Source organism: Vicugna pacos, chromosome 21, assembly GCF_048564905.1.
Source record: "Vicugna pacos chromosome 21, VicPac4, whole genome shotgun sequence".
Lineage (NCBI taxonomy): Eukaryota > Metazoa > Chordata > Mammalia > Artiodactyla > Camelidae > Vicugna > Vicugna pacos.
In genome coordinates this window covers 22,640,632-22,664,844 of record NC_133007.1, presented here as the reverse complement: position 1 = coordinate 22,664,844, position 24,213 = coordinate 22,640,632, and the positions used below count along the sequence as shown (strand labels likewise).

Sequence of the window (24,213 nt, the reverse complement as noted above, 5' to 3'; positions counted from 1 at the left end):
CTTTTGAAAAACATGGTTTGTTTCAGTTTTATTTTTCCATAATAATAAACTTGCTATAATCCTCTTGCCTGTGTCTTTTTAGCTTTTCTAAGGGTGGAATTGCATAGGACATGTTCATTTCCAGCTCTAATAGGTAATATCTAACTGGCTTCCAAAATGATTGCATCAATTTACATTCCCTCCAAGAGAGGACTGGAGCTTCCATTGTTCTATATCTGTGATGGTTTTGATTTTTTGCAGTCTGATAAGTGCGAGATGGTCTGTGGTCTTATTTTTCCCTGGCTATTAATGATGTTTAAAAGTCTGTTCACATGCCATTCCTGTTTCCTCTCATATAAAATTCCTGTTTTGTGTGCCAGAAAGCCTGTTAAATTATAGGAATTATTAAGGGAGTTTATCAGTAGCTTCTCTTGCATTTTCTATATTCACAATCACATCATCTGTAAGGAATTTCTTCCTTCTCAAACCTTGTATCTTTAATTTCTTTTTCTTGCCTTACTGGGCTGGCTAGAATATTCAATGCAATGCTGAAGAGAAATGGATAAAGCAGTTACCCTTATCTTGTTCTTTATCTTAAAGAGAATCCTTCAGTTCTCACCTCTAAGGATACGCTGGCTGAAGGATTGCTGTACACATGCTTTATCAGCTTAAAGAAGATCTTTTATTCTTTGTTTACCAAGGGTTCTTCTCCTAAGTAGACACTGAATTTTAAAAATGCTTTTTTGGCAGCTATGGAAATAATCATGTCTTTTTTCCTTTAAATAATTCATCTGAGGAAATATATAATTGGACTGCGTTATGTTAAACAGACTTTGCATTCTGAAATAAAATCAACTTGGTCATATACTCATTTTATACATTGCTGGATTTGGTTTGATGACGTTTTGCTTAAGAATTTTGCATCCATATCTGTGTGCGAAATTGGCCTGAAAAATTTGGTGTCACGATAATTCCGGCTTCATAAAATGAGGTGGGGAGTTTTCCCTGGTCAGGGAGGAAGAAATTTTCCCCTGCCCTTCTAGGTTTTTCTGGCTGGTCTAAAAAAATTTAAACTGACCTAAGACAGATTAACAAGAGAAAATCAAACAGCAAACAAAAATTTAATAACATGTATATACATGGGAGAGACCCAGGAAAACTGAGTAACTTGCCAAAATGGCCAAGAGCCTCACCTGAAATACCATCTTTTTCTATTATCCAAAATAGTTTAAGATTGAAATTTATTTATCCTTGAATGTTTTATAGCACTTACTGGTAAATTTTTCTTGGCCTAGAAGTTTATTGTAGATTTTTCACTACGTCTTTATTTCTTAAACAGTTTTCAAATTTCTTCTTCTTGATTCAATATTGGTAAGTAATTCTTTTTTTCTAGAATTGTATCCATTTTGTTGAAGTTTAAAAATGTATTGAGATAAGGTTGTTTACAGTATCACTTTTCGTCTTTTTGTGTCTGCAACTTCTATTATTGTGTCCCCTTATTAATTCATACTAGAATTTATGTCCTTGTTTGTTTTTCTTGGTCACTTTTTCTAGCAGTTTACCTAAAGGTATAAACTTTAACCCTTACAGACACTGTCTAGTTTATCTTTCTTTTATATATTGCTAACATTGTTTCATTATTGGGTTCTTTCCTTCTACTTTCTTTTTTATGTCATTTTTATAACTTCTTAGGATGGATGCTCAACTCATTAATTTGCAGCCCCTTTGTTTTGTTTTGCAACAAATGAGTATTTTTAAATGACAAACCTCCCTCTAATAATGTTCTATGTGCACAGCACATTTTGGTATGTGAATCTTTTATTACTGTTTAGTTCTAAATATTTTCTAGTTTCCATTAAGAGTTCCCTTTGAACCATTGGTTAGATTATCAAATATTTGCAAATTTTTAAGTTCCTTTTTGTGACAACTTCTAACTTAATCACCCTGTAGCCTGAGACTTGTCACCTACATTTTAAGAAAATCCAGTTTTAAGAAATTTTTGAGGCCAACTTCATGGGCCATATATATAGGCTGCCATTTTTTAAATGACCTAGGAGTACTTAAAAAGAATGTTTTACTTCAAACTTTCAAATAGTTTTGCTCAAATTACTTGTATCTTTTCTACTAGTTCTAGGACCTCGTCTACCATGTTCTTGGAAAAGGCAGTTGATCCATGAAGTTTTGAACTGAGTCTCTGTGGTGTTGAATCTTTGCTCTGGACCATGTGTTCATCAGAGGGCAGGGTAGTCTTTGGTGCCAAGAGATGGTGCTGACTTTCTCTTTGTCTTTCAGACCCGAACTCTTCAATGAAGACTGCCAACCACACAGAGGTAAGAGAGTTTATTTTCCAAGGCTTCTCAAGCTTCCAAGAACATCAGCTCACACTCTTTGTGGTGTTTCTCACCCTGTACATTCTAACTCTGGCTGGCAATGTCATCATTGTGACTATTATCCATATTGACCATCATCTCCACACCCCCATGTACTTCTTTCTAACTGTCCTCTCCACATCAGAGACTTTCTACTCCCTGGTCATCATCCCACGTATGCTTTCCAGCCTTGTAGGCCTGAGCCAATCCATTTCCCTGGAGGGCTGTGGGACCCAGCTTTTTTTCTTCCTTGGCTTTGCCATCACCAACTGCCTTCTGTTGGCAGTAATGGGATATGATCGCTACGTGGCCATCTGCAACCCACTTCGTTACTTAATCATCATGAACTGGAGGGTCTGTGCCATGCTGGCATCCTCAGTCTGTGCCGCAGGGTTCTCACTCTCATTGGTTCAGGCTGTGGCCATTTTCAGACTGCCCTTTTGTGGCTCACTGATTGAGCATTTCTTCTGTGATGTTCGACCTGTGTTGAACTTGACTTGTGCTACCCCAATCATCAATGATATCCTGACCTTAATTATCAGCCTCTTGGCCATCACAGGCCCTGTCACCTTCCTCTTCATCTCCTATATCCTCATTATTTCTACCATCCTCAAGATCACCTCAGTTGAGGGCCGGAAGAAGACCTTTGCCACCTGCGCTTCCCACCTCACTGTGGTCATCATCCACTATGGCTGTGCCTCCATTGCCTACTTCAAGCCCAAGTCAGAGAACACCAAGGATCAGGATCAGCTGATCTCAGTGACCTACATTGTTATAACACCTTTACTAAACCCTGCTGTGTATAGTCTAAGAAACAAAGAAGTCCAGGATGCTCTGCAGAGAGTGGTGGGTAGGAAATTCCTTACCTAAGATGAAATCACTACCCAAATAGGTGTGCATGTGAAAGGGAGCAGGACTCTGCTCCCCTGCTCCCCACCAACCCTGCCTTTTGTTTATAGAAAAGCTGAAGTCTCTCAGGCCTCCCTGAGTCATAGAAGAGCAGGCTCAAGCAGTTGATTAGGACAAGCCTGCAGGCTTTGGGGGATGGCAATGACTCTGACCACCCATCTCAGTGATTAACTGAGATTATTCTTTCATTTCCCTTTAAAACTTTCATGACTGAACAGAATCTTTGGAGATTTTTTTTGGGGGGGCGTGTTGCTGGGTCCACTAGATTGCAGGCATTCTGATTAAAAGTAACTTTCCTTTTTGTTACCAAGGCTGTTGCCCCTAGGATCATACCTGTACCCCTCGCTCAAATAGAAACCAATTACTCTTATCTAAGTCTCAGGATGCACAGCTGCAGAGAAGAAACAAGAACTGGTTAGAACCCAGTCCAAGATGGTGGTGGATTTGACTTCCAGTGGACCTTGAGTCTCATTTATCTCACTGTAATGTATTAGTATGCTAAATGACACACCAACCAGCACCGTGACTGTTGACGATTGCCACGACAACAACCAGAAAAGTCCATACAAGGACTGAAAAACTCAAACAAGGACTAACTGGCTCCATCACACCCAAAAGGAGACATCGTTACCGAGTCCAAATTTGTTCTGCTCGCTGCACAACAAGTCAATAAATCGGGAGACAAGGTGTTGGAGCAAGGAATAACAACTTTATTTGGAAAGCCAGCAGACCGAGAAGATGGCAGACTAATGTCCTGGAGAACCATCTTCCCTAAGTCAGATTCAGGCTCCTTTTATACTAAAAAGGGGGAGGGGCTATGCTTGGTTGTTGCAAACTTCCTGGTGTAGGATTTTTTTTATTCTTGGAATCCTTTATTCTTGCAGCTGTCCACATGGGTCACAAAACAAATGGTATTTTCTATTCTGCAACTTGTTATCTTTGTATGAATGGAAAAGTGTTCATCTCCTTAAAGATCAGAGCCTTAAGAATAGGCTGTCCTGTAGATTTCAGGCTATAGGGAAAATTCTTTTACAAAAGGTGCAGAACCAGCAAGACTAAGGTAGGAAACAGAGCGCAGGGTTAAAGCCAAAGGAACAGATTTAATATGGAGTCAGATTTGTTCTTTTCTATTACAGCATGATGGTGGGAGCCTCTCATAAAAGTCCCTGTGGCCTGACCTAGGCCAGAGCTGTCCCTACTGGCCATCTTGGCAGCCGTTTCCTGGCTCGAGCACCTTTTTCTCAAACGTTCTTCTTTCTTTCTCCCTGCACGAGCACTTTCCTTCCTTTTCCCTTTTTGAGCAATAAAGTGGCTGTTCACTTTGTCCCTCTGCCTCTGCTGTGTGAATTCTTTAACAGCTGGTGGTAAGAACCCACACTTTGGGGGGCTTCCTACCTTAGGGGTCCCTCCATCTGCTAACACATGTCTTCCAGAAGAAAGCCTTTATAGGTGATGTTACAGAGCCTGGATTTCAAATGACTGGTGAAGTCTCATACATCAGTCAGGGCCAGGCAAAAATGAAGCTGGGGGCTAGCCTCTAATAATTGAGTTTCACTTCCTCAACCTCTTTGTTAACATAATTAAAAGAGAAGTCACTCTACAGACCTGTAAACAGACACCCATTGGCCTTATTCCAGGAGATAATTACAAGGTCAGAATGTGATCTAGTGCTCATCTCAAGCTTAAATTTAAAGTGACCAGTCCACTTTGCTGAAGTATAAACCACATTAAAATCGTCACTCCACTAAAATCTCTTTTAACATAAGTTGGATGCTTGAACAAGTGGTCACCAGAAAAGATATTGTGCAGAAATCTACATGCCTTGTGTTTTAATAAGATAAGCAGAGCAAAAATATAGCTATGTTTTAGGAAGTGGGTTTGGAGTGAGCTAAAATCCTCTTAGAGAGAATATTTTCAAGCATGTGGGACTCCAAAGGAAAGGCAACCAGCGGGTGGGAAGTGAGGGAAAAGGGGAGTTAAGTGGAGAGGACTTCCAGCCACATATGATGGACATGGAGCTCACATGACTTGGTCTGATCTTTTTCTTTTTGTGGCTGAAGATAAGCTCATGAAGTCCTTGTGGGGCTTAAAGACGTGTTTCTCTCGTGGACAGGATGCACAGCTGGCTCAGAGGAAGGAAAGACTGACAGCCCAGGGAGCAAACGGCTGAAAGAATGCTATGCTATGCAGATCCAAACTGGAGCTTCCCTTAATAGGCGAGCAGGAGAAAGTTAAGAGGGAAGAACAAGTCTGACTCCATGTTAGATCTGTTCCTTTAGCTCAAACCCTGTGCTCTGTTTCCTGTGCTTAGTCCTACTGGTTCTGACAAGGGGAGGGTAGGAGGAGCCAAAAAGAATTTAGAAAAGGTCCTTCAGATTGGTTCCTTTCCTGTCCTTTGTAAGCTAAGACACAAAGCCAAAGAAAGAGAATGAAATGGAACTATGAAAAAGAGTCAGAATAACACCTTTCTGATAAACTAGGTGATTTCATTAAGTCCCGAAAACCTGAAAAAAAGTCAACAGTAAAGGATTTTGACATGAAAACTTTCATAAAATTAAAACAACTGAGTTAGAAATGGAATAATAAAAGACTACTATTTCTTACCTCAAAAATATAAAAACGAATCAGGATGAACTTTAGACTCAATTTGTGAGACAAAATAGGTGTTGAGTAAAACTATAATGATTAATATTCATAATTACTGAGCAAATCAAAGTGACTATACTGACCTGTTTATAAAAAAATACATAAGAAACACATTAGTACGCAGTACTCTCATTGTAAAGTATTTCTGAAATACAGAAATATCCAAATAAAATATGTAAAGTGATTGTGCATTTTATAGGCTATGTATGCAAGCACATAAAAATCTAACTTGAAAACAGTTCTGCAATTCAGTCTACTTTGTAATTCTGAGCTCCCAATCTGCCTGACAGAGAAAAGTCGTCTAGTCTTTTTCATGTACACACAGGCAATTTAGTTATTAGTCATTTTATGAATAAACAATGAAATTCAAGGTTCTGCTCCTCCCTTTTCTTCCCCATTATCCTCTAGGTGAGCTAAGTTCTGGTGAAGGTGAGATAGGCTGGGACCTGTGACCTGGGATGCTCTGCTACAGTGCTTGTACCTGGACAAAGGTCTCATCCATCCAGCAACAACATCCAGAAACCCTAAAGGACTGAAAATAACAGCACACATGTGCAGCTGGGGCTAATTATGAGCAACAAGATACAAAAAGAGCAAAACCCAACTGCTACTTCTGAGGTGCCAGGAGAAAAAGTGGGGGACTGCGTATGACCCTTGCCCACAGCACCCCCAAGTGGACGGGCAGACCACTTAAGCCACCCCTCCTGCCCGACCCATGGGTTCGCCCCTATCCTCACCCCATTTAAGGGACCAGCTTATCCCCGCTCCCCGGGAGTGAGCAAAGGAACCTGTTACTTGCTTTCACTCCCTTGTGCTGCTGCAACGTGAGTCCCAGTAAAGCCTTGCCTGAACTTCTCGTTTGGCCTCTCATCAATTTCTACTGATTAAAGAGGCCAAGAAGCTGGGTGGGGAACAACCAGACTTCTAGTTTTCTTAGCAAGGAGGAAGAGGAACCTGATCCATGGTCATTTCCACCTGCCCATGTTGGAGTCTCTGTAGATACCTGACCCCTGTGGTCATCCCTGTTGGTATCTTTTGAGATGACTGTGGTCTGGTCATGTTCTTTAACCAATGTGGTTCCTGTATTTCATCTTTCTTGTGACTACTCTAGGTCAGCTGGCCCCCTCTCAACCACTTCCTGAGGGCACTTAGACATTTCAGCTGCACCCTTGACCCTATAATGGAGTAGACAGGACAGACAGAGGTGTCACCAAGACACCAGGACTGAGGCCTTAACTCAGAGTCTGGGAAGTGAGGGACATATTCCTTCTGCTGTATCAGATGCCTCCCTCCCTTCTTTACAGCAGGGTAAGCCTGGTATACCTACTGGTAGGTGAAGGAGTGGGCCTTTCTCAATATCCAACTCACTTGAGTGTTATTTTCTCCACAAAGCCCGGCACCTTTATTTTATTTTGGCAGCAAAACCTAAATTCTTCCTAACTCTGTAGTAGTTTATATTACACATTTCACATACGAAGTCCTTTCAGTGCTTAGGCTTTTGATATTCAAAATCATTCTCTGTAAACTAAAAGTAGCTTTCCTCTCTAGGAAAGTTTGCTGCAGTTAAAAACTATTTCAGCTTTTAAGACAAATGTCTTAGTTACGAGTTAAAAAAAATCTTTTTGAATTTCAACTGATTTCTTTATTTTTTCCAGATTCTTTTGGGTTTACCCTTCCCTGGGGCAAATGAAAGTCTTCGGAAACTATGTGAAATATGGAAATAATGTACAGTTTTTTATCCTGCTGCATTTCTATATTTATTTAATGTGTCAACAACATTAATTATCATAGTTTTTTAAAAAATGTTTTATTGTCTAGTAGAGATAGTTACCTGCCATTATTCTTCTTTAGAATACTTTTGGGTGTTTGGCTTGTTTAAATTTTTCACATACATTTTAGAAGCAGCTTGCTTAACTTACACCCCTCCCCAGTACACACACATACTCGACACAGTTACACACATATAAGAAAAACAAACTCTGGTGTTATTTTACTGGAATTCTATTATTAATTTATGAAAAACCGACATTTTAATGATCTTGAGTCTCTGTATTGAAAAACATAGTGTTATATTTTCCATTGGCTTAAGTCTCTTTGTTTTTGTTTTGTTTTGTTTTACATTTCTTATTAATCTACCACAATAAGCCTGCTTACAATGCCATCATACAAAGATACACGTACTTATTTTCATACTTGTGACTCATTTATTTTGCAACTGGAAGTATGTACCTCAATCTCCCTCGCCTGTTTCTTTCCTCCTCCCATCCCTCTCTCCTCTGGCAACCACCTGTTTGTTCTCTATGACTCTGTTTCTGTATTATGTTCATTTGTTTTGCTTTCTAGATTCCATACACAAGGGAAATTATATAGTATGTGTCTAGCTTCTTTCACTTAGCATAATACCCTCTAAGTCGATCCATGTTGTCACAAATGGCAAGATTTCATTCTTTTTATGGCTGAGTAATATTCCATTGTATATATTGACCACATCTCCTTTAATCATTCATATATTGATGAGTATTTGGGTTGCTTCTATTTCTTGGCTGTTGTAAATAATGCTGCAGAGAACATTGAAGTGCATGTATCTTTTCTATGAGTGTTTATTTTCTCCAAATAAATACTCAGGGGTGGAATTTCTGGGTCAAATGGAAGTTCTATTTTTAATCTTTTGAGGAGTCTCCATACTCTTCCATAGTAGCTGCACCAATTTACATTTCAACCAACAGTGCAGGAGGGTTCCCTTTTCTCCACATCCTCGCCAACACTTGTATTTGTCTTTTTGATAATAGCCATTCTGACAGGTGTGAGATAACATCTCATTGTGGTTTTGATTTGCATTTCCCTGATGATTAGTGATGCTGAGCATCTTTTCATGTGCCTGTTAGCCATTTGTATGTCTTCTTTGGGAAAATGTCTACACAGGCCTTTTGCCCATTTTTAAATTCGGTTGCTTGGTTTTTTATTTTGATTTGTATGAGCTCTTTATATATTTTGGATATTAACCCTGTATTGGATATATCACTTGTAAATATCTTCTCCCATACAGTAGGTGGCCTTTTCTTTTTGTTAATGGTTTCCTTTACTGTGCAAAGCTGTTTAGTTTGATGTACTCTCATTTGTTTATTTTTGCTTTTGCTGCCCTTGCCTGAGGAGACATATCCAAAAAAATAATACTAAGACCAATGCCAAAGGGCTTACTGCCTATGTTTTCTTCTAGAAGTTTTATGGTTTCAGTTCTTATATTTAAGTCTTTAAATCATTTTTAATTTATTTTATGCATGGTATGAGGGTGTAGTCCAGTTTGATTCGTTTGCATGTGGCTGTCCTGTTTTCCTAAAACCATTTACTGAAGTGGCTGTCTTTTCCCCATTGTATATCCTTGTCTTGTTTGTTGTAGATTAATTGCCTATATAAGTATGGGTTCATTTCTGGAGTCTCTATTCTGATCCATCAATCTGTATGTCTGTTTTGGTGCCAGTACTATACTGTTTTGATTACTGTAGCTTTGTAATATGATTTGAAATCACGGAGTGTGATACCTCCAGCTTTATTCTTCTTTCTCGAGACTGTCTTGGCTATTTGGAGCCTTTTGTGTTTCCACATTTTATATTATTCTTTTCAAGTCAGTTCTCTACATAACAGCCAAAGTTATCTTTGAGAGATAAAAATTAGATCATGCTCTTCCCCTAATTAAAAATATCCAATGAATTCCCATTGTACTTGGAATAAAATTCACTTTTGTCATGATGATCTATAACGCCCTACCTGACCTTGTCACTCCATGCCATCAAGAATGACCTCACTTCTTATGTCTAACCTTGACCTCACCTCTTACGTCTAACCTCTTACCTATTAATCCAGCAACTATCAACATAGATTTATTCCCACTTAGGGACTTTATAATTGCTATTCCTTCAGTCTAGAAGGCTCTGTTTTTCCAGATTCTTATTCATTCATGTATGCCTGTTCAGCCTCCATCATTCAAGCCTCAACTGAAATGAGAATTAATACTTAGGAATTCCTTCCCTGACCACTTCAGCTACATTAATGCCCACCAATGTCATTCTCCATTAGCTGTTTTATGGTTTTTATAGCACTTATCACTATCTGAAACAAAAAAATAAGGAAAAGTTGAAAATAAGGAATGGAAAACTGTACACCAGGCAAAATACTAAACAGAAGAAAGCATAAAGCACTTAAAAACAAACAAGCAGTGAGCAAAACAAAGTTCCTGTTGTCATGGAACTTACATTCAAAGAGGAACACAGACAATTTAAAAAGTGTATGTGTACTATATAATGTTATTTTGGGAAGTGATAAGTGTTTAGAGAAAAATCAAAAGGAAAGACGGACAAAAGGACAGTTGTTTCTGGCAGCAGAAGACAGTGGCTCATTTTGGGTTGGGTGGTCAGGAAAGGTAATGCTTGAGCATAAGAATGAATGAAGTGAAGAAGTGAGTGAGCCACACGGGGAAGAGTGTTCCAGGCTAAGACAGATCAAGGGAACGGTCCTGAGGAGGGGTTAACCTTGGCATGCTGAGGAACAACAAACAGGCCAGTGTGGCTGGAAAGTAATGACCAAGGTGACTGAGGGGAGCACTGAGGGGAAATCGTGGTCTTTGAATTTTATCTGGAGAGGAATGAAACGTCATTGTGCAGACATCTGAGCAAAGGGGCTACCTAATTGATTTATACATTAAAATCTTTACTCTGGCTGCTACTGCATGGAAGAGCAATCCCAGAGCCAAAGGAGATGCAGGAAGAAACCAGTCAGGACCTTGCTGCTGTGGTCCAAGTTAGAGGTGACAGCAGCTTGAAACAAGTGCACCTCTGAGTGAAAAGCTGACCTGTTCAGTTGGGGACATGTTCCATCTGAGCTGATAAGGAGACACTCAAGTAGAGATAATGATATAACTGTGGAACATACAACTTTGGATTTTTGGAAAGGAATATGGACTGGAGACATAAATATGGAAATTGTTTAAAGCCAGAAGAGGAAGTGATCACTAGGTTGCAAACACAGAAGTGGTTTCTGGCTGAAACTTGAGGTATTTTCCAACATCATAAGATTGAGGAGATAAGAGAAAAGATTCTGAGAGGCAAAAAAAAAAAAATTAAAAAATAAAAAAGAAGTGAAAAGTATGAAAACTAAAAGAGGGTGTGTCCTTGAAGCCACATACAAACAGGTTTCCAAGAAAGAGAATTTATCTGTTGAGTCCAATGCTGTCAGTATGCCAAGTATGATGAGTTAGAACTGACTGTTAGATTTGGCAATACGGGGTGTTTAGTCTCATTGAAATACTGTACTGCATATTTGAAAACTCCTAAGAAATTAAATCTTAAAAGTTCTCATGACAAGAAATAAGTAATATGTAACTACGTATGGTGATGGATTTTAATTAGACTTACTGTGAGGATCATTTCACAATATATACAAATATCAAATAATTACATTGTATACCTGAAACTAATATGATGTTACATGTTAATTATACCTCAATTAAAAATAAAAGTGCTCAAAGAATAGTGGAGACATATCAAAAGAACAAAAAGCCAGAACAATGCAGTTCCCACTGGCCAATCCTAGGATGATTTGAATATCAACATAAATAGTGTTCATAGTATCTAACATTATCTCATAACATCTACAGTACCTAAATCTAGTAGTAGGTAAATAATGCCTCTTCCTTACAGAATAACAATCTATAGGAAGAATGATGGAGTTAGAATGGATCCTAAAATGAGAAGATGAAAGTTTGATGAAGAACAGAATCTTAAGTCAATCTTAAATCTTACCCTACAAATTATACACATAAAAAGGAAAAATAATAATTTTACAGTGGATAAATCTGGTGGACACCACCTTAAACAAGTAAACATCACTAATATTGAAACAAACTGACATCATGTGGTTCCTGGTATGAGTCACTGAGAATGACAGTCATTTTTGTGATACTCTTGCTAAAAATTCAAAATTTAAATCTAGTCATGAAGGATATTAAATCAAACCAAGTCAAAGAAGGAAGAGAAAGAACTGAAAAAGAATTGAAGATGTAAGGGGGAAATGATGCACTCTTAAACCCAAACTAAGAGCCATTCCATAAAACATCTGGTCTATAGCTTTCAAAAGTATCATGGTCGAGAAAGACAAAGAAAAGTAAGGTACTGTTTTAGATTAAAAGGCAACAGATAAACAGAACAACAAAAATGCAATGGGTAATTTTGAACTGGATCTTAAACTGCAAAAAAATTTTTAGCTAAAAAGGCCATTATGAGATAATAGGGTAATTTAAATATAATTTGTGGATGAGGTAATAGTATTGCCATATTTGATACTAATATATATGTATATGTGTATCTATTACATACACATATACACTGATTTTTAATAACTATACTGTGGTTTACATAAGAGAATGCTCCTCTTCTTAGGGAATACACTGAAATATTTAGGAGTAAAGAGACACTATGGTTTCAACTTACTCTCAAGTGACTTGGAAAAAATTACATATTTATAGATAGATACGAGATGAATGAGAGAGAAAATGATAAAACAGCTGGACAAGATGTAAATAACTAGAGTATCTGGACAAAAGATGTTTAGGAGTTTTCGCAGTACTCTTGCTACTTTTCTGTAAGTCTGAAATTGTATCTTTAAAAAGTTTCAAAAAACTAAAAAAAAAGTGAAGAAATTATTAAAACTTTTTAAAAGATATTTGTGCAGGAAAGGGGTAAGTCAGCAGGCCTAGGCTGCACATTCCCAAGAAAGGCTTGTCTTCAGGACTGGCCCTGGGCCAGCTCACAGGAGATGAGCTCTGAGCTCTTCAATTACTCTGCTTGGTAAGTGCCAGTGTATGTCAGAGGCCTTGAACCATGTGATGTTTGATCAGATCATTTATGCTAACAATGTGATTTATGGTGAACACCTGTTTTTCCTCTGAAGCGCTGGAGTCTGAGTACCTGAGGTCAGCCATGCAAGGTGTTACGTGCCTAAGGTGACTGACTTCTAATGAAAAGCTGGACAGTGAGGCTCAGGTGAGTCTCCCTGGTTGACAACACTTTGCACCTGTTGTCACTTTGCCTGGTTGCTGGGAAAATTACCCGTGTCCACATGACTCCACTGGAGGAGGACACTTGGAAGTTTTCTGCTGAGCTTCTCCTGGACTTTTCCCCATGCACCCTTTTCCTTTGTTGGTTTTAATCTTTATCCTTTTGCTGTAATAAACCATAACCATGACTGTAACAGTTTTTCTATGTCCTGTGAATCTTTCTAAGGGAATTATCTAGCTTGACAGTGATCCTAAGAACACCCAACAAAAATTAAAGACATTTAAATAAATGGAGAGATAGCCTATATCAACTCATCCCTAGTGATCTTTTAATTTAACACAAAGCCAAAAGCTGATCTAAAATATGTACAGAAAAGCAAAGATCCAGCTACATAAAAATAAAAGGTAAGAGGAGTTGATCTCCCTGATAACTAAGATTTATTATAAAGTTTTAATTGTTAAGACAGTGTAATTTGGGCAGAGGGAGTTAAACTGACCAATGCAGCAGAAGAGAGTGGCTAAACTGACCAAGGCTTATAAAGAATTGTGATGTATGACAGAGAGAGAACTGTAGACCAGCGGCGAAAGGAGGGACTTTTCAAACAAAGCTGATAGAATAATAGCTTATTCAGTTAAAAAAAATTTGGACATCTATCCTTCCTCATATACAAAAATCAATTCCAGATGGATTTAAATATGAAAAGTATATTAACAGGCTTAAAAAAGTGAAGATTATTCTGACACTGAGGTAGAAATTTCTTTTTTCATAGATAATGCAAAAAGTGCTAACTATGAAGGTCAAGAAATCATTTTACTACTTTAAAATAATTTTTGTTAAAAGCACCATAAAAAATGAAAAGACAAGCCACAAAGTGGTAGCAAACATTTGCATAACATATTAAGGACAAAAGTTTGATGTCCAGAGTACATATAAAGCTGCTACAATTGAGTAAGAAAAACACCATTGGAAAAGTGGTCAGAGACATGAGTAAGTATTTTGCAGAAGGCAAAACATTCTTAGCCCGTGAGCTTCGAAAAGATGTTCAACATCTTTAGTATTCAGAAAAATATAAATTAAAACCATACTCATTTCACACCCACTAGTTTGACAGAAATTAGGAAGTCTCATAACAAGTGTCTGAAAGGATGTAGATTAACTGGAACTTCTCTCATTCTTTGCTTGTTGTAGTGAAAACTGGTACAACCACTACAAAATTCGATTTAGTATTACCTTGTAAAGTCGAAACTTTTTATATCCTATGAGCTAGTAATTCATCTAAAAGATATAAACTTTAGAGGAATTTTTGCACATTTGCTCAAGAAAGTAGGTATTAAAATATTTGAAACATTACAATTTATAAAAAAAAATCTGAAAACAACCCCATTATCCCTCACCAGGAGACTGGATAAAAAACATTGCAGTATATTTATATAATGGAATAGCATAAGGCGGTTAAATTAATAAACCATCTCCATTCTGGATCTTAGAAAAGGAACACTGAATTTTTAAAACAGCAAATCTCAGGAAACTATATACAGCATATGATATTTATAAAGCTCAAAAACAGGTATAACTAAAAAATGTGTTGTTTAAACACACATATATAATAAAGGTATAAAATAAGATAAAAATAAAAATAAGAATCAGGATAGTAGTAACTATTGATGGGAGGTGGAGGGAGGGTACAGTAGTAAGAGATAACAAGTGGGAAAAATGAGAAACACCTAAGTGATGATTTCCCAAATGTTTACATCATTTTATTGTTACACTTCACAACTTACATATTTTAGACATAATGTTCTATAAGTATGAAGTGTTACATTAAAAATAAAGAAATAATATATTTTAAAAATAAACATCATAACATATGCCAAGACTACATGTGTTCTCAAAACTCTATAGGCAAATCACAACCAACAGCTTCAAAATCTTGTCAGTCTAGCCAAAGTTTTCTTAATTTTGAACTTGTTTAGAACTTTTCCAGCTATCATCTAATACACTAAATATTTATCTCTTTTATTTTCTAACTCACATTAATGTCATCTCAAGTTTCTAATGTTAGATTAGCAGGAGAGCTAGAATCTTCCTCTTTTTTCTGGGGGTGAGGTTCACATTTTCCCAAGAACCCCTGGAACTCAAGCATTTCTGAAAGAGTGGTCAGGCTTTACAGAGACACCTAAGTAGGGAGAGCCTGGAGTTTGGTTAGTCTAATTTCGATTTTGTTTCCTGTTTGCCTTTAAGGACAATGAGCCAAAATTGTTCAAAAGAAGATGCTGGTCACGTGCTAATTCACTGCAGCAGACGGTATTTTCAAAAACTGGACACACTCTCTCCCTTCCACATGCTCTCTGCATAGTGTGCCACGGCTCTGTTAAAAAGTGAAGTCTGTGCCCCACTCCTTAAGGCTGAGTGGGTCTCTGTGACTGACTGGACCACTACGACGTGGTGAAAGTGATGCTGTGTGACTTCTGAGCACAGAAATGGTCATATGGTGGGGAGGGTACAGCTCAAGCAGTAGAGCACATGCCTAGCATGCATGATGTCCTGGGTTCAATCCCCAGTAGCTTCCCCACCAATAAATAAACCCAATTACCTCCCCACCACACCCCCAAAAAAAGAAACTATCATACAGCTTCTATCGGGCTTGTTGTCTTGGGGTGCTTGCTCCTGGGAATCCAGAACACAGGCTATGAGGAAGCGCAGGCCCCACGGAGAGGCTATGTGTAGGAAGGTAGAGTCAACAGCCAGCAGGAAGTGACTGGCGTGTGAGTGAGCAAACCCCAGCCACCTCCTGCCCACAGCTACATGGGAGACCCGGGACGAGACAGCCTGACTGAAGCCAGTCTCCCAGAGATGGATGATGAAGGACTGTATTGCTTTATGACACTTAAGTCCGGGTAGTTTGTTACGCTGTGACCTGGAACATCTGAGTTTCAGTATGAGCAACCACGGATGTGGACAAGGCCACCCACCCAATGCAAGGCTGAGGTTAAGGCACCAAACACGGCACTTCCTGGAGCTCAGCCCTTCGGCTGCTCCCACAGCCAACCTGGAGAAACCCGCTGACCTGGAGTCAGAGGCTGTCTGCCATCGACTTCTCCACAGACCCTTAACCACTGTCCTCCTTTTCCTGGTTATTCATAAACCTAGGATTCTGCTAGATTTCTTCTTCAACCCTTAAAACAAAAAGACACCTTCTCTGGAAAAATAAGGTTACAAGTGCATATAAAATAAAGGTATAAAATAAAATAAGATCCTCCAATAAATAACATGGCCTCCTCACTCCTGACAGAGAGCTCAGACTGCAGCAGAATGAAAGTCTCCCTACCCCGACTGTGTGTCGACAGTCTGTCCTGACTCTCTCTTCTCTCACGAGTGCGAAGAAAAAGACAAGTGTAATCAGCAGGGTAGCACAAAAATGCAGGACCATCCAATTAGACTTGGACCCCAAATGCTGAAGGCGATAGTGCATAAGAAAATTCCACTCAGCCATCAAGAGCAAGGAAAGAAGTCGAGATGCTAACTTTATTAACAGTAATTTAATAAAAAATTGAGCATTCTAAGAAACTCTAAATTAGCTAGTATTTTCTCTTCTTACGTCTCTGAAATGGATAGGAATGATAGCAAACAGAAACATTTTCATGTTTGCTAAAAACTTTTCTTTTTATGGTTTTCTAAATTTAAAAGCTACCACAAATTCAGTAAAGATAAACGAAGGGATACAAAAAATAAACATAACAAACAAAACCCAAACCAAAACCAAGTACAAGGGGCATGTTTTGTTATCAAGATACGAGTGCAAAGCATTTCATTTTTTGGCCAAGTGTCGAAAAACTAAAGAACTGTCAGGCTCTGGTCACGAGATGGATAAGGCTGCATGTTGCTGAAGTAATTAAGCAAAGAGACCATTAGACGGAGGTGGCTCTAAATTCGTAGTGCTGTGGCGGCCTATGTAAACAACCCAGAACCGATGCCCGTAAGAGCCTCCGGTTATGAAATCAAAACCTAAGGACAACCGATGACAAATAGCCAACCAGGCTGTGAGCTACAGCCAGTCAGCGTGCTCTTTGCTTCGCATCTGTCTTTTCTCTGTCAAAGTCCCTCCCTGAGCTGCTGGCAGTAGGAGGTCCCTGACCACTTGTGTGGCATTGCCAGATTTGAACTGATTTTTGCACAACTAAATGCTTACATTTCTTAATATGCCTCAGTTTGTTGTTTACCAATACAGAAAGCAAACAGTGAGAATAAGATACTCTTTGAGGAAAAAAAAGTGCCTGGGGCTGGGGCCAGAAGCCAGTGTGGAAGTGACCCCAGTTGGGGCTCGCGAAGCTCGGTGCACGGTACCATCTGCCTGGACAGGCCCGTGGGCTGAAGTCCAAGCCCGGGTTTCTTCAGATACGCAGTGGTCTCCTGGCCTTGTCTGGAGAGGTCTCCAGTGTCTACTGAGCCCTGGTCTCTCATTTCTGAATCCCACAGGACAAAAACAGTAGTCAGATTTGACTGTTTTAGTTCCAAAAAGAAGAGGAAGGGAAAAAAAAAAAAACAACCCACAAACCCCAGCTTCTAATGTTGAACAGGGTCCCTGACTACAGGGAGAACAGCAGAGCTTCCTGGGATCCAAGACAGTGGCTCTCAGCTCCAGCTCACTTGGGCTTTGTAACCATGGTTTTCCAAGGCCCAACTTTATAAAAATAGAATATTTATTTAAAAGATAAAACCTGACAAATGAGCCACTGCTGTTTCTACTTGCAAAGTGCCACGGGCCTCCCAAAGCACAAGCCCATATAATCTGATACATGCGTGGCCTACATAACAAGGTCCCCGGGCACCAGCTGTCTGCTTACTTCTAGCCCCAGGGCGACTCTCAGGGGTGCTCAGGGAATGGCACCCAGAAACTTTGAAGGATGATCCTCAGAGAGCCTTTCCTGAGTGTCAAAACTCCTCCTCCAGCTGGAGAGCATACCTAGTGTCCGAGGAGGCCCCTGTAGCTTTCCCTTTGCCTCCATCCCTGGACTTGCCCCAGGGCAGGTGGAAGGACCACGTCCAAGTGCCTTCTTCTTCACGACCTTGATTTGTGAATACTTGTGACCGATGGGCCACATCTCTGATCTCTACCTCCATTTTTCTGTTGAGCCACAGATATGCAGGAAGAAAAGTAAGTGAGATTTGGGAAGAGACTTCAGTGATTTACAGAGGGAGCCACACGAGGAATAAAACGTGTGTATGGGTTCTATCATTGTTAAAGGATCAAATTACATTAAACTGCAAAGGGTTCCAGTGTGTGTGGATATTTTTCTTTTTTCCTGCTTTACCACTTTCAGAGATCCCCTGATAATCCTAAGGAATCATGACTTCCCAGGATTAGAGAGTATTGTGACTAATATGGTAATAAAGAATGGGGCTCTGCCACTTATCCACTGTGTTTCCTTGTCTATAGTTTTGTCTTCAGACAAATCACAAACACAGAGAGACAGTTTATGAAGCCTCATGGAACACACTTACAGCTACTTGCCATGGTACACACATCAAGGCCAAACAACTTTCCCTGTTAAGAAATGGTCCCTGACATCAAACACAAAATTTCTTTTCTTGCAGCCTCATACCATTTCCTTTCACATCATGCTCTGAGGAGTTGAAGCCTAACTGTGCACCAGTTCCTTTTTGTAAATTTCCTTTATGTAAAATGGCATATTTTTGAAAAAAATAGATTAATTTAATTTTAAGAGCCTTAAAGGGGCTTGCCTTTGAAGTTTACCCGACAGTAAATCATTTTTCCATGTGGACTAATTTGCTTTTACTTCCAGTGAAATGTACTTTTTAGGCAACTCCATCTATTCTATTACGAAATGTATTTTTTTATAGCTAACCTGTTACATAATTACATGTTGTTTAGTAACTGGGGAAAGGCGACTAGAAAAGTTGCACTATCAGTATATTTTCCAATTAGGTGTATTAATACTGCCATGCGTTCTTCTAGTGTTATAATTCCAATGTTGAAATTTAGCCCAATTCTTTAGTTGTTTGTTGTGGTCACAGGCATAGACAGAGGGAAAAAGAGACAGAGGTTAAAACTGTTAATACTCCTCCTCTTTGAAGAAGACCTCACTGTGGTGCCCCAGTGCTCTGCTTCCTAACAGGCAGGTTGTTTGATGGAGCAATGACCTGTAACGATTCCACCAGCTCACATCTGTGCCCTACATTATAGTAGGTCACTCTAGGGTCATAAACAGTTGGAATACACGGTCCCTGTTCTCAAAGACTATATAACCTAGCTACGTTGGGGGCAGTCCTATGATGCAACTTTATGTGGTGGAAGGAACAATGGACCAGGATCAGAAGACATGGATTCACATCTTGATTTTTGTCCTCTGACATCAGTGTGTCCAAGGACAATTTCCTAAACAGAGCAGATCCTCAATTTCTGCTTCTGAAGAGAAACAACAATCCGTATCCTCCCTGTTGCACTGGATGGTGATGAAATAAAATAATACATGTGAACGTGCTTTATAATCACAAATGCACTTAGATGTTTTCAACACAAAAGAGCCAGTACCTAGTTCTATGCTACCTACATGTGCGAGGACCTGCAGGGGGCAGTGAGAGGTAGGGAGATTTTGCAGAGGCCGTGGACTTTGTGTAGCTGTGAAAAATGAGTGGTGTCTAGGGCAGAGGAGTATAGGGCAGAGGTTCAGAGCAGTACCATTGGTTGAAAGACTGAAAGGAAAATGCAGCGTATAAACCACAGTGACAAGAGCTCTACCTTAAACCCTAGAAGTACAGGAATTAGTAGGTAGCTATAGAGCCTAGAACTCTGCCTGACACCACTGAACGTGAATGTATTCAGTAATTGTTTGAATTCTAATAAAAGTATGACATTTAGCTTAAAATACTTCTATCAAAAATTCTATGGTGTTGTTATCATCACTGAATTTGTAGAAAGAGATGTTAATCCCTTGCCCAAGGTAAGTTAGCACATGGTAGAACCAGGAAAGGAGTTTGCTTTAACGCTAAAAGCCATGTACTTTCTTCTTAGTGAGAACAGAACATTTCTCCTCTGTCTATTCCCAAAAGAAATGAACATGAATGTGAACAGAAACGAGCAGAGACCCGAAGTAGATTAACCAAAAGAATTTACCAGCCTACTATTTGAACCACCCAGGTTCCTTACGTAATTTTTTATTTTCTTAGATACCATGTATGATTTAATAAAGAAAGAGAATCGCACTTTGGTGAGTGAGTTCACTTTCCAGGGTTTCTCCAGCTTCCACGAGTACCAGCTCCCTCTCTTTATCATGTTCTCTACACTATACATCTTAACCCTGGCAGGCAATACCATCATTGTGACCATCATTAGCTTTGATCGCCACCTCCACACGCCCATGTACTTCTTCCTCAGCATGCTGTCAGCTTCAGAGACCGTGTACACACTCGTCATTATACCCAAGATGCTCGATAACCTCATAGGCCCGAGTCGGCCCATTTCTCTGGCAGGCTGTGCCACTCAGATGTTCTTCTTCATCACTTTGGCCATCAACAACTGTTTCCTGCTCACAGCCATGGGGTATGACCGCTATGTGGCCATCTGCCACCCCTTGAGGTACTCTGTCATCATGAACAAGAGGGTGTGCATCCAGCTGGTGGGGGGCGCCTGCAGCATTGGGCTGACTGTGGCCATGACACAGGTTTCAGCCATATTCAGGCTGCCCTTCTGTGCCACAAAGGTGGCCCACTTCTTCTGTGACATCCGGCCTGTGATGAAGCTCTCCTGCATTGACACCACTGTCAATGAGATCCTGACTCTGATCATCAGTGTCTTGGTGATCCTGGTTCCCATGGGACTGGTTTTCACTTCCTATATCCTCATCATCTCCACCATCTTAAAAATTGCCTCAGCCGAGGGCCGGAAGAAGGCCTTTGCCACCTGCGCCTCTCACCTCACTGTGGTCATCGTCCACTATGGTTGTGCCTCCATTGCCTATCTCAAGCCCAAGTCAGAGAACACCAAGGATCAGGACCAGCTGATCTCAGTGGCCTACACCATCATCACCCCACTACTGAACCCTGTGGTGTATTCCCTGAGGAACAAAGAGGTCAAGGATGCTCTGCTCCGGGCCATTGGCAAGAAGCTTTCCTGACAAGATGGGCTTGTTTCAAAGAGGTCTTAGAAGATTCTACAGAGAGGAAAAAGTAGAGCGGTGTGCACAGAGCCTGGAGTGAAAATTCTGGAGCCCACTAAGCAGTGTCTGGGTCAGAACAGGAGAGAGAAAAAGGACCACAAATTCAGCCACTGGAGAGAGGGAGAAGGTTCTCTAAAGCAGAAGCAAGCCTGCATGTCACAAGAGAATGTAGATGGTACAAAGCATCAAATATAGAAGAAAGAACTTGATTTTGGTAAGTAGGGCTCTCTGCACAGCCTGGGACAGTATGAAATCAAGATAGTAGAACGAATTAATGAGGGGAAGCTCCTTCAGGGCAGGACTGAAGTTTTAAATATATTCTATAATACTCTCCTTTGGACATGGGGTTCCCTTTTATCCATTTAGACTTACATAGGTTTAACACCCAACTGAATTCATTCCTTTGTGGATAATTCAAGTTCCTTGCATCTTAGACACCATAAATAAAGGGAGATCAGAGATAATAAGCATCTATAAAATTCATCAGCCCTTAAAGTCTGAATCTTTTTCACACAAATTCCAGGTTGGCCATATGGGAAAATGCAGACTTAATGTTTTCAGGACCATGTAAGAGAAACATTTTTGGAAAGTGATTAAAATGCCGTGGTGATCTGATTAAAGAAAGAGGTTGCACCAAGTAATCATACTGGCATTTATATTATGAGAATGTATGAAATAAATGTGAATGGTTCACCTAATTAAAAAGAATTTAGGATTGCCTTTGGAGGTGTTTGCAGAATGGACAGAAATAGCTAGTGGACAGGAGTACAGGAGAGAATCTACAGCCAGGGTTAGTCAGGTGAGAAGATTGGGAAGGTTTGGGTGGGTAAGGAGAATATAGCCATCTGGTAACTTTGTGACTCAACAGAAGACTCAAGCCATCAATCCTATCATTTCAGACCCTCTAGGACCTGAATAAATGTTCCATCTTTCATCAGTCACCTCCACTTTCAGCACCTCTCCCCCAGCCTGTCATCTGGTCCTACACAGAACACAGAGTGACCTGTGGTTTCCCATTTACCATTTCACATTCTCATGCCTTTCTAAAGCTTTTTGCCACTTAATGGAAATCCCTTACTGCCACCTTCACTGCCTACTCAGCCAGGGTGCTCTCCTGCTCATTTTTAAACACCAAACTGAAGCATCTCTCTTTTTATGAACCCTCTAATGAAGAAGAAATCACTCCCTCACATGCCTACCTCCAAACCCATACATTCATTATATACTATAGTGAACATTGCTTGTGGTATCTTTATGGATGAAAGTATAAATGGGCAATGAGTGGTGTAACCAGATGAAGTCTTAGTCTTACCTAAGTGGACAGTTCCATCCTGTGTAATGTCTCACTTGTACTAAATGATACTTTTTTCTTCACAGGCCATGTTCTCCTTCATGTTAATTTCAAAAGTTTGGAGCTTATGTCCTAATATTGTAATTTCATAAATAGCCCATTATGGTTCAGTCTTACATAAATTTGACTATGTTTTAAAAAAATTTATAGTGAAATCCAAGAGAATTCAAAATAAAGGTACCCAGGTCTGGCAATGGTCACTTTTACTTTTACTCAGTAAATAAAAAGACTTTTTTATTTTTGCCTGTAGCATCAAAAATGTTGCTCTATCCATTCAACTTTATCAGTGATACTCTGTATCTGCAAACTTAGCTACTTAAAAGGTTAGGCAGCAGTTTTTGGAGGCCATCAGAGTGAACTGGATATAACATAAGCATAGTAAGAAAAAGACTCCACTTTGAATCCTGGCTCTATTTCTTTTTTATTTTTAATGGAAGTACTGGGGATTGAACCCAGGACTTTGTGCATGCTAAGCATGCACTCTACCACTGAGCTATACGCACCCTCCCTGCCTCTACTTCTTATTCACCATAAATACCTGAATAACTATTTAACTTCTCTAGCCATAGTTTCCTTATCTATAAAACATATCAAAGTTTCTTGGGACAAACATATGAAACAGTAAGTGTGAAAATCCTTTGTATATGAGAAAACAGGGACAAAATTCCTCATTTTTATTAGATTAAGAAAACAGCTGCAATCTCTGTAAACTAATTATCTCAGCCAGACCCAGAGGGTTCGATCTCATCCATCTGAAGAGGCTACTACCTCAGAGGGTTCTGATTCTGCTCTTTTGGCTTCCTGCTACCACTTTTATTTCTATACCTCAAGGTAGAGTCTCTTCCCTTAGACATCCTGGAGAATATTCCCCAGACATATCCCAGTCATTCAGCCTGATGTGGTGCTTTAGTGAGCTCATAAGCATGGAAAGTGGTTGTGGTACTTAGTTTCCCCAGACACATGGGCTCCACCCTTCACTTCTCAACTGGTTTCTTTGGTTGGGAAGAGCACAAAATCATAAAAAGACATGAATTTAAGACACACCTTTTTTCCTTCCCAACTGTGTATCCTTAAGGAAGTTACAGAACTCCCTGTCTACAAAATGGGGTTACCAATACCTGCTCTGTCTTTTGCATTAGACCATTGTAAGAATCAACCAAAGTAGAATTAACATAACAGAAACGGTGGTGATAACCACAAAAGGTATTAAGAAATATAATGTAGTATCATCATTATCCCTATTATTATTATCATTATTATTATTATTAGCTAACATAATCCCTAAATTCTTACCTGTCCAATTTTTTGTGGACACTTTATATCCTTCCTCTAATTAATTTTTGGCTTGACTCCTACCTTCCTCCCACATAAGCTTAAGTTCTAAATGCTTTTATATCCTTCCTTAAATCTATAGGTCACATATTTGTAGTTGCTTGCAAAAAAAAAAACACTTCCAAACTTTGTATTATTATGTTTTCTTAGCAGTTCCAGTGGTTAACCTTTATCCTCCTGCTCTATGTCAAACACCTTCCCTCTCTATAGTACCAGAACCTACAGCCCTTGAAAAGAAATACATATTGTAACATAAATCAGTATGCATATCCATCCATCCATCTATCTATCCATCTATCTATCTATCTATCTATCATCTATCTATGCCTGTGTATACGTACACCGACATGTACAAACAAGCAGTACCTATCCTTACTACATGCAGGGCATTCTGATGATTT

The 24,213-nt window shown here is 39.5% G+C and overlaps 3 protein-coding genes across 7 annotated transcripts in view; 2 read left to right on the top strand and 1 right to left on the bottom strand.

The window, feature by feature from the left end:
* The window catches only part of LOC102538295 (olfactory receptor 10J1-like), a 240,045-nt gene that overhangs the window by 56,576 nt on the left and 159,256 nt on the right, over window positions 1-24,213 (bottom strand). The gene's annotated exons all lie outside the window — the stretch shown is intronic.
* On the top strand, window positions 2,286-3,218 carry LOC102538552 (olfactory receptor 10J1-like). Its single transcript, XM_006215629.3, has one exon. The coding sequence runs from the start codon at window positions 2,286-2,288 to the stop codon at window positions 3,216-3,218; it is 933 nt and encodes a 310-aa protein (XP_006215691.2).
* On the top strand, window positions 20,164-21,087 carry LOC102540285 (olfactory receptor 10J1-like). The gene has a single exon (XM_006215726.2). It carries the CDS (start codon window positions 20,245-20,247, stop codon window positions 21,085-21,087), a length of 843 nt encoding a protein of 280 aa, XP_006215788.2. The 5' UTR covers window positions 20,164-20,244.

Coding starts and splice junctions, on each gene's coding strand:
- LOC102538552 (XM_006215629.3), top strand. CDS start 2,286: ATGAAGACTGCCAACCACACAGAGGTAAGAGAGTTTATTTTCCAAGGC.
- LOC102540285 (XM_006215726.2), top strand. CDS start 20,245: ATGTTCTCTACACTATACATCTTAACCCTGGCAGGCAATACCATCATT.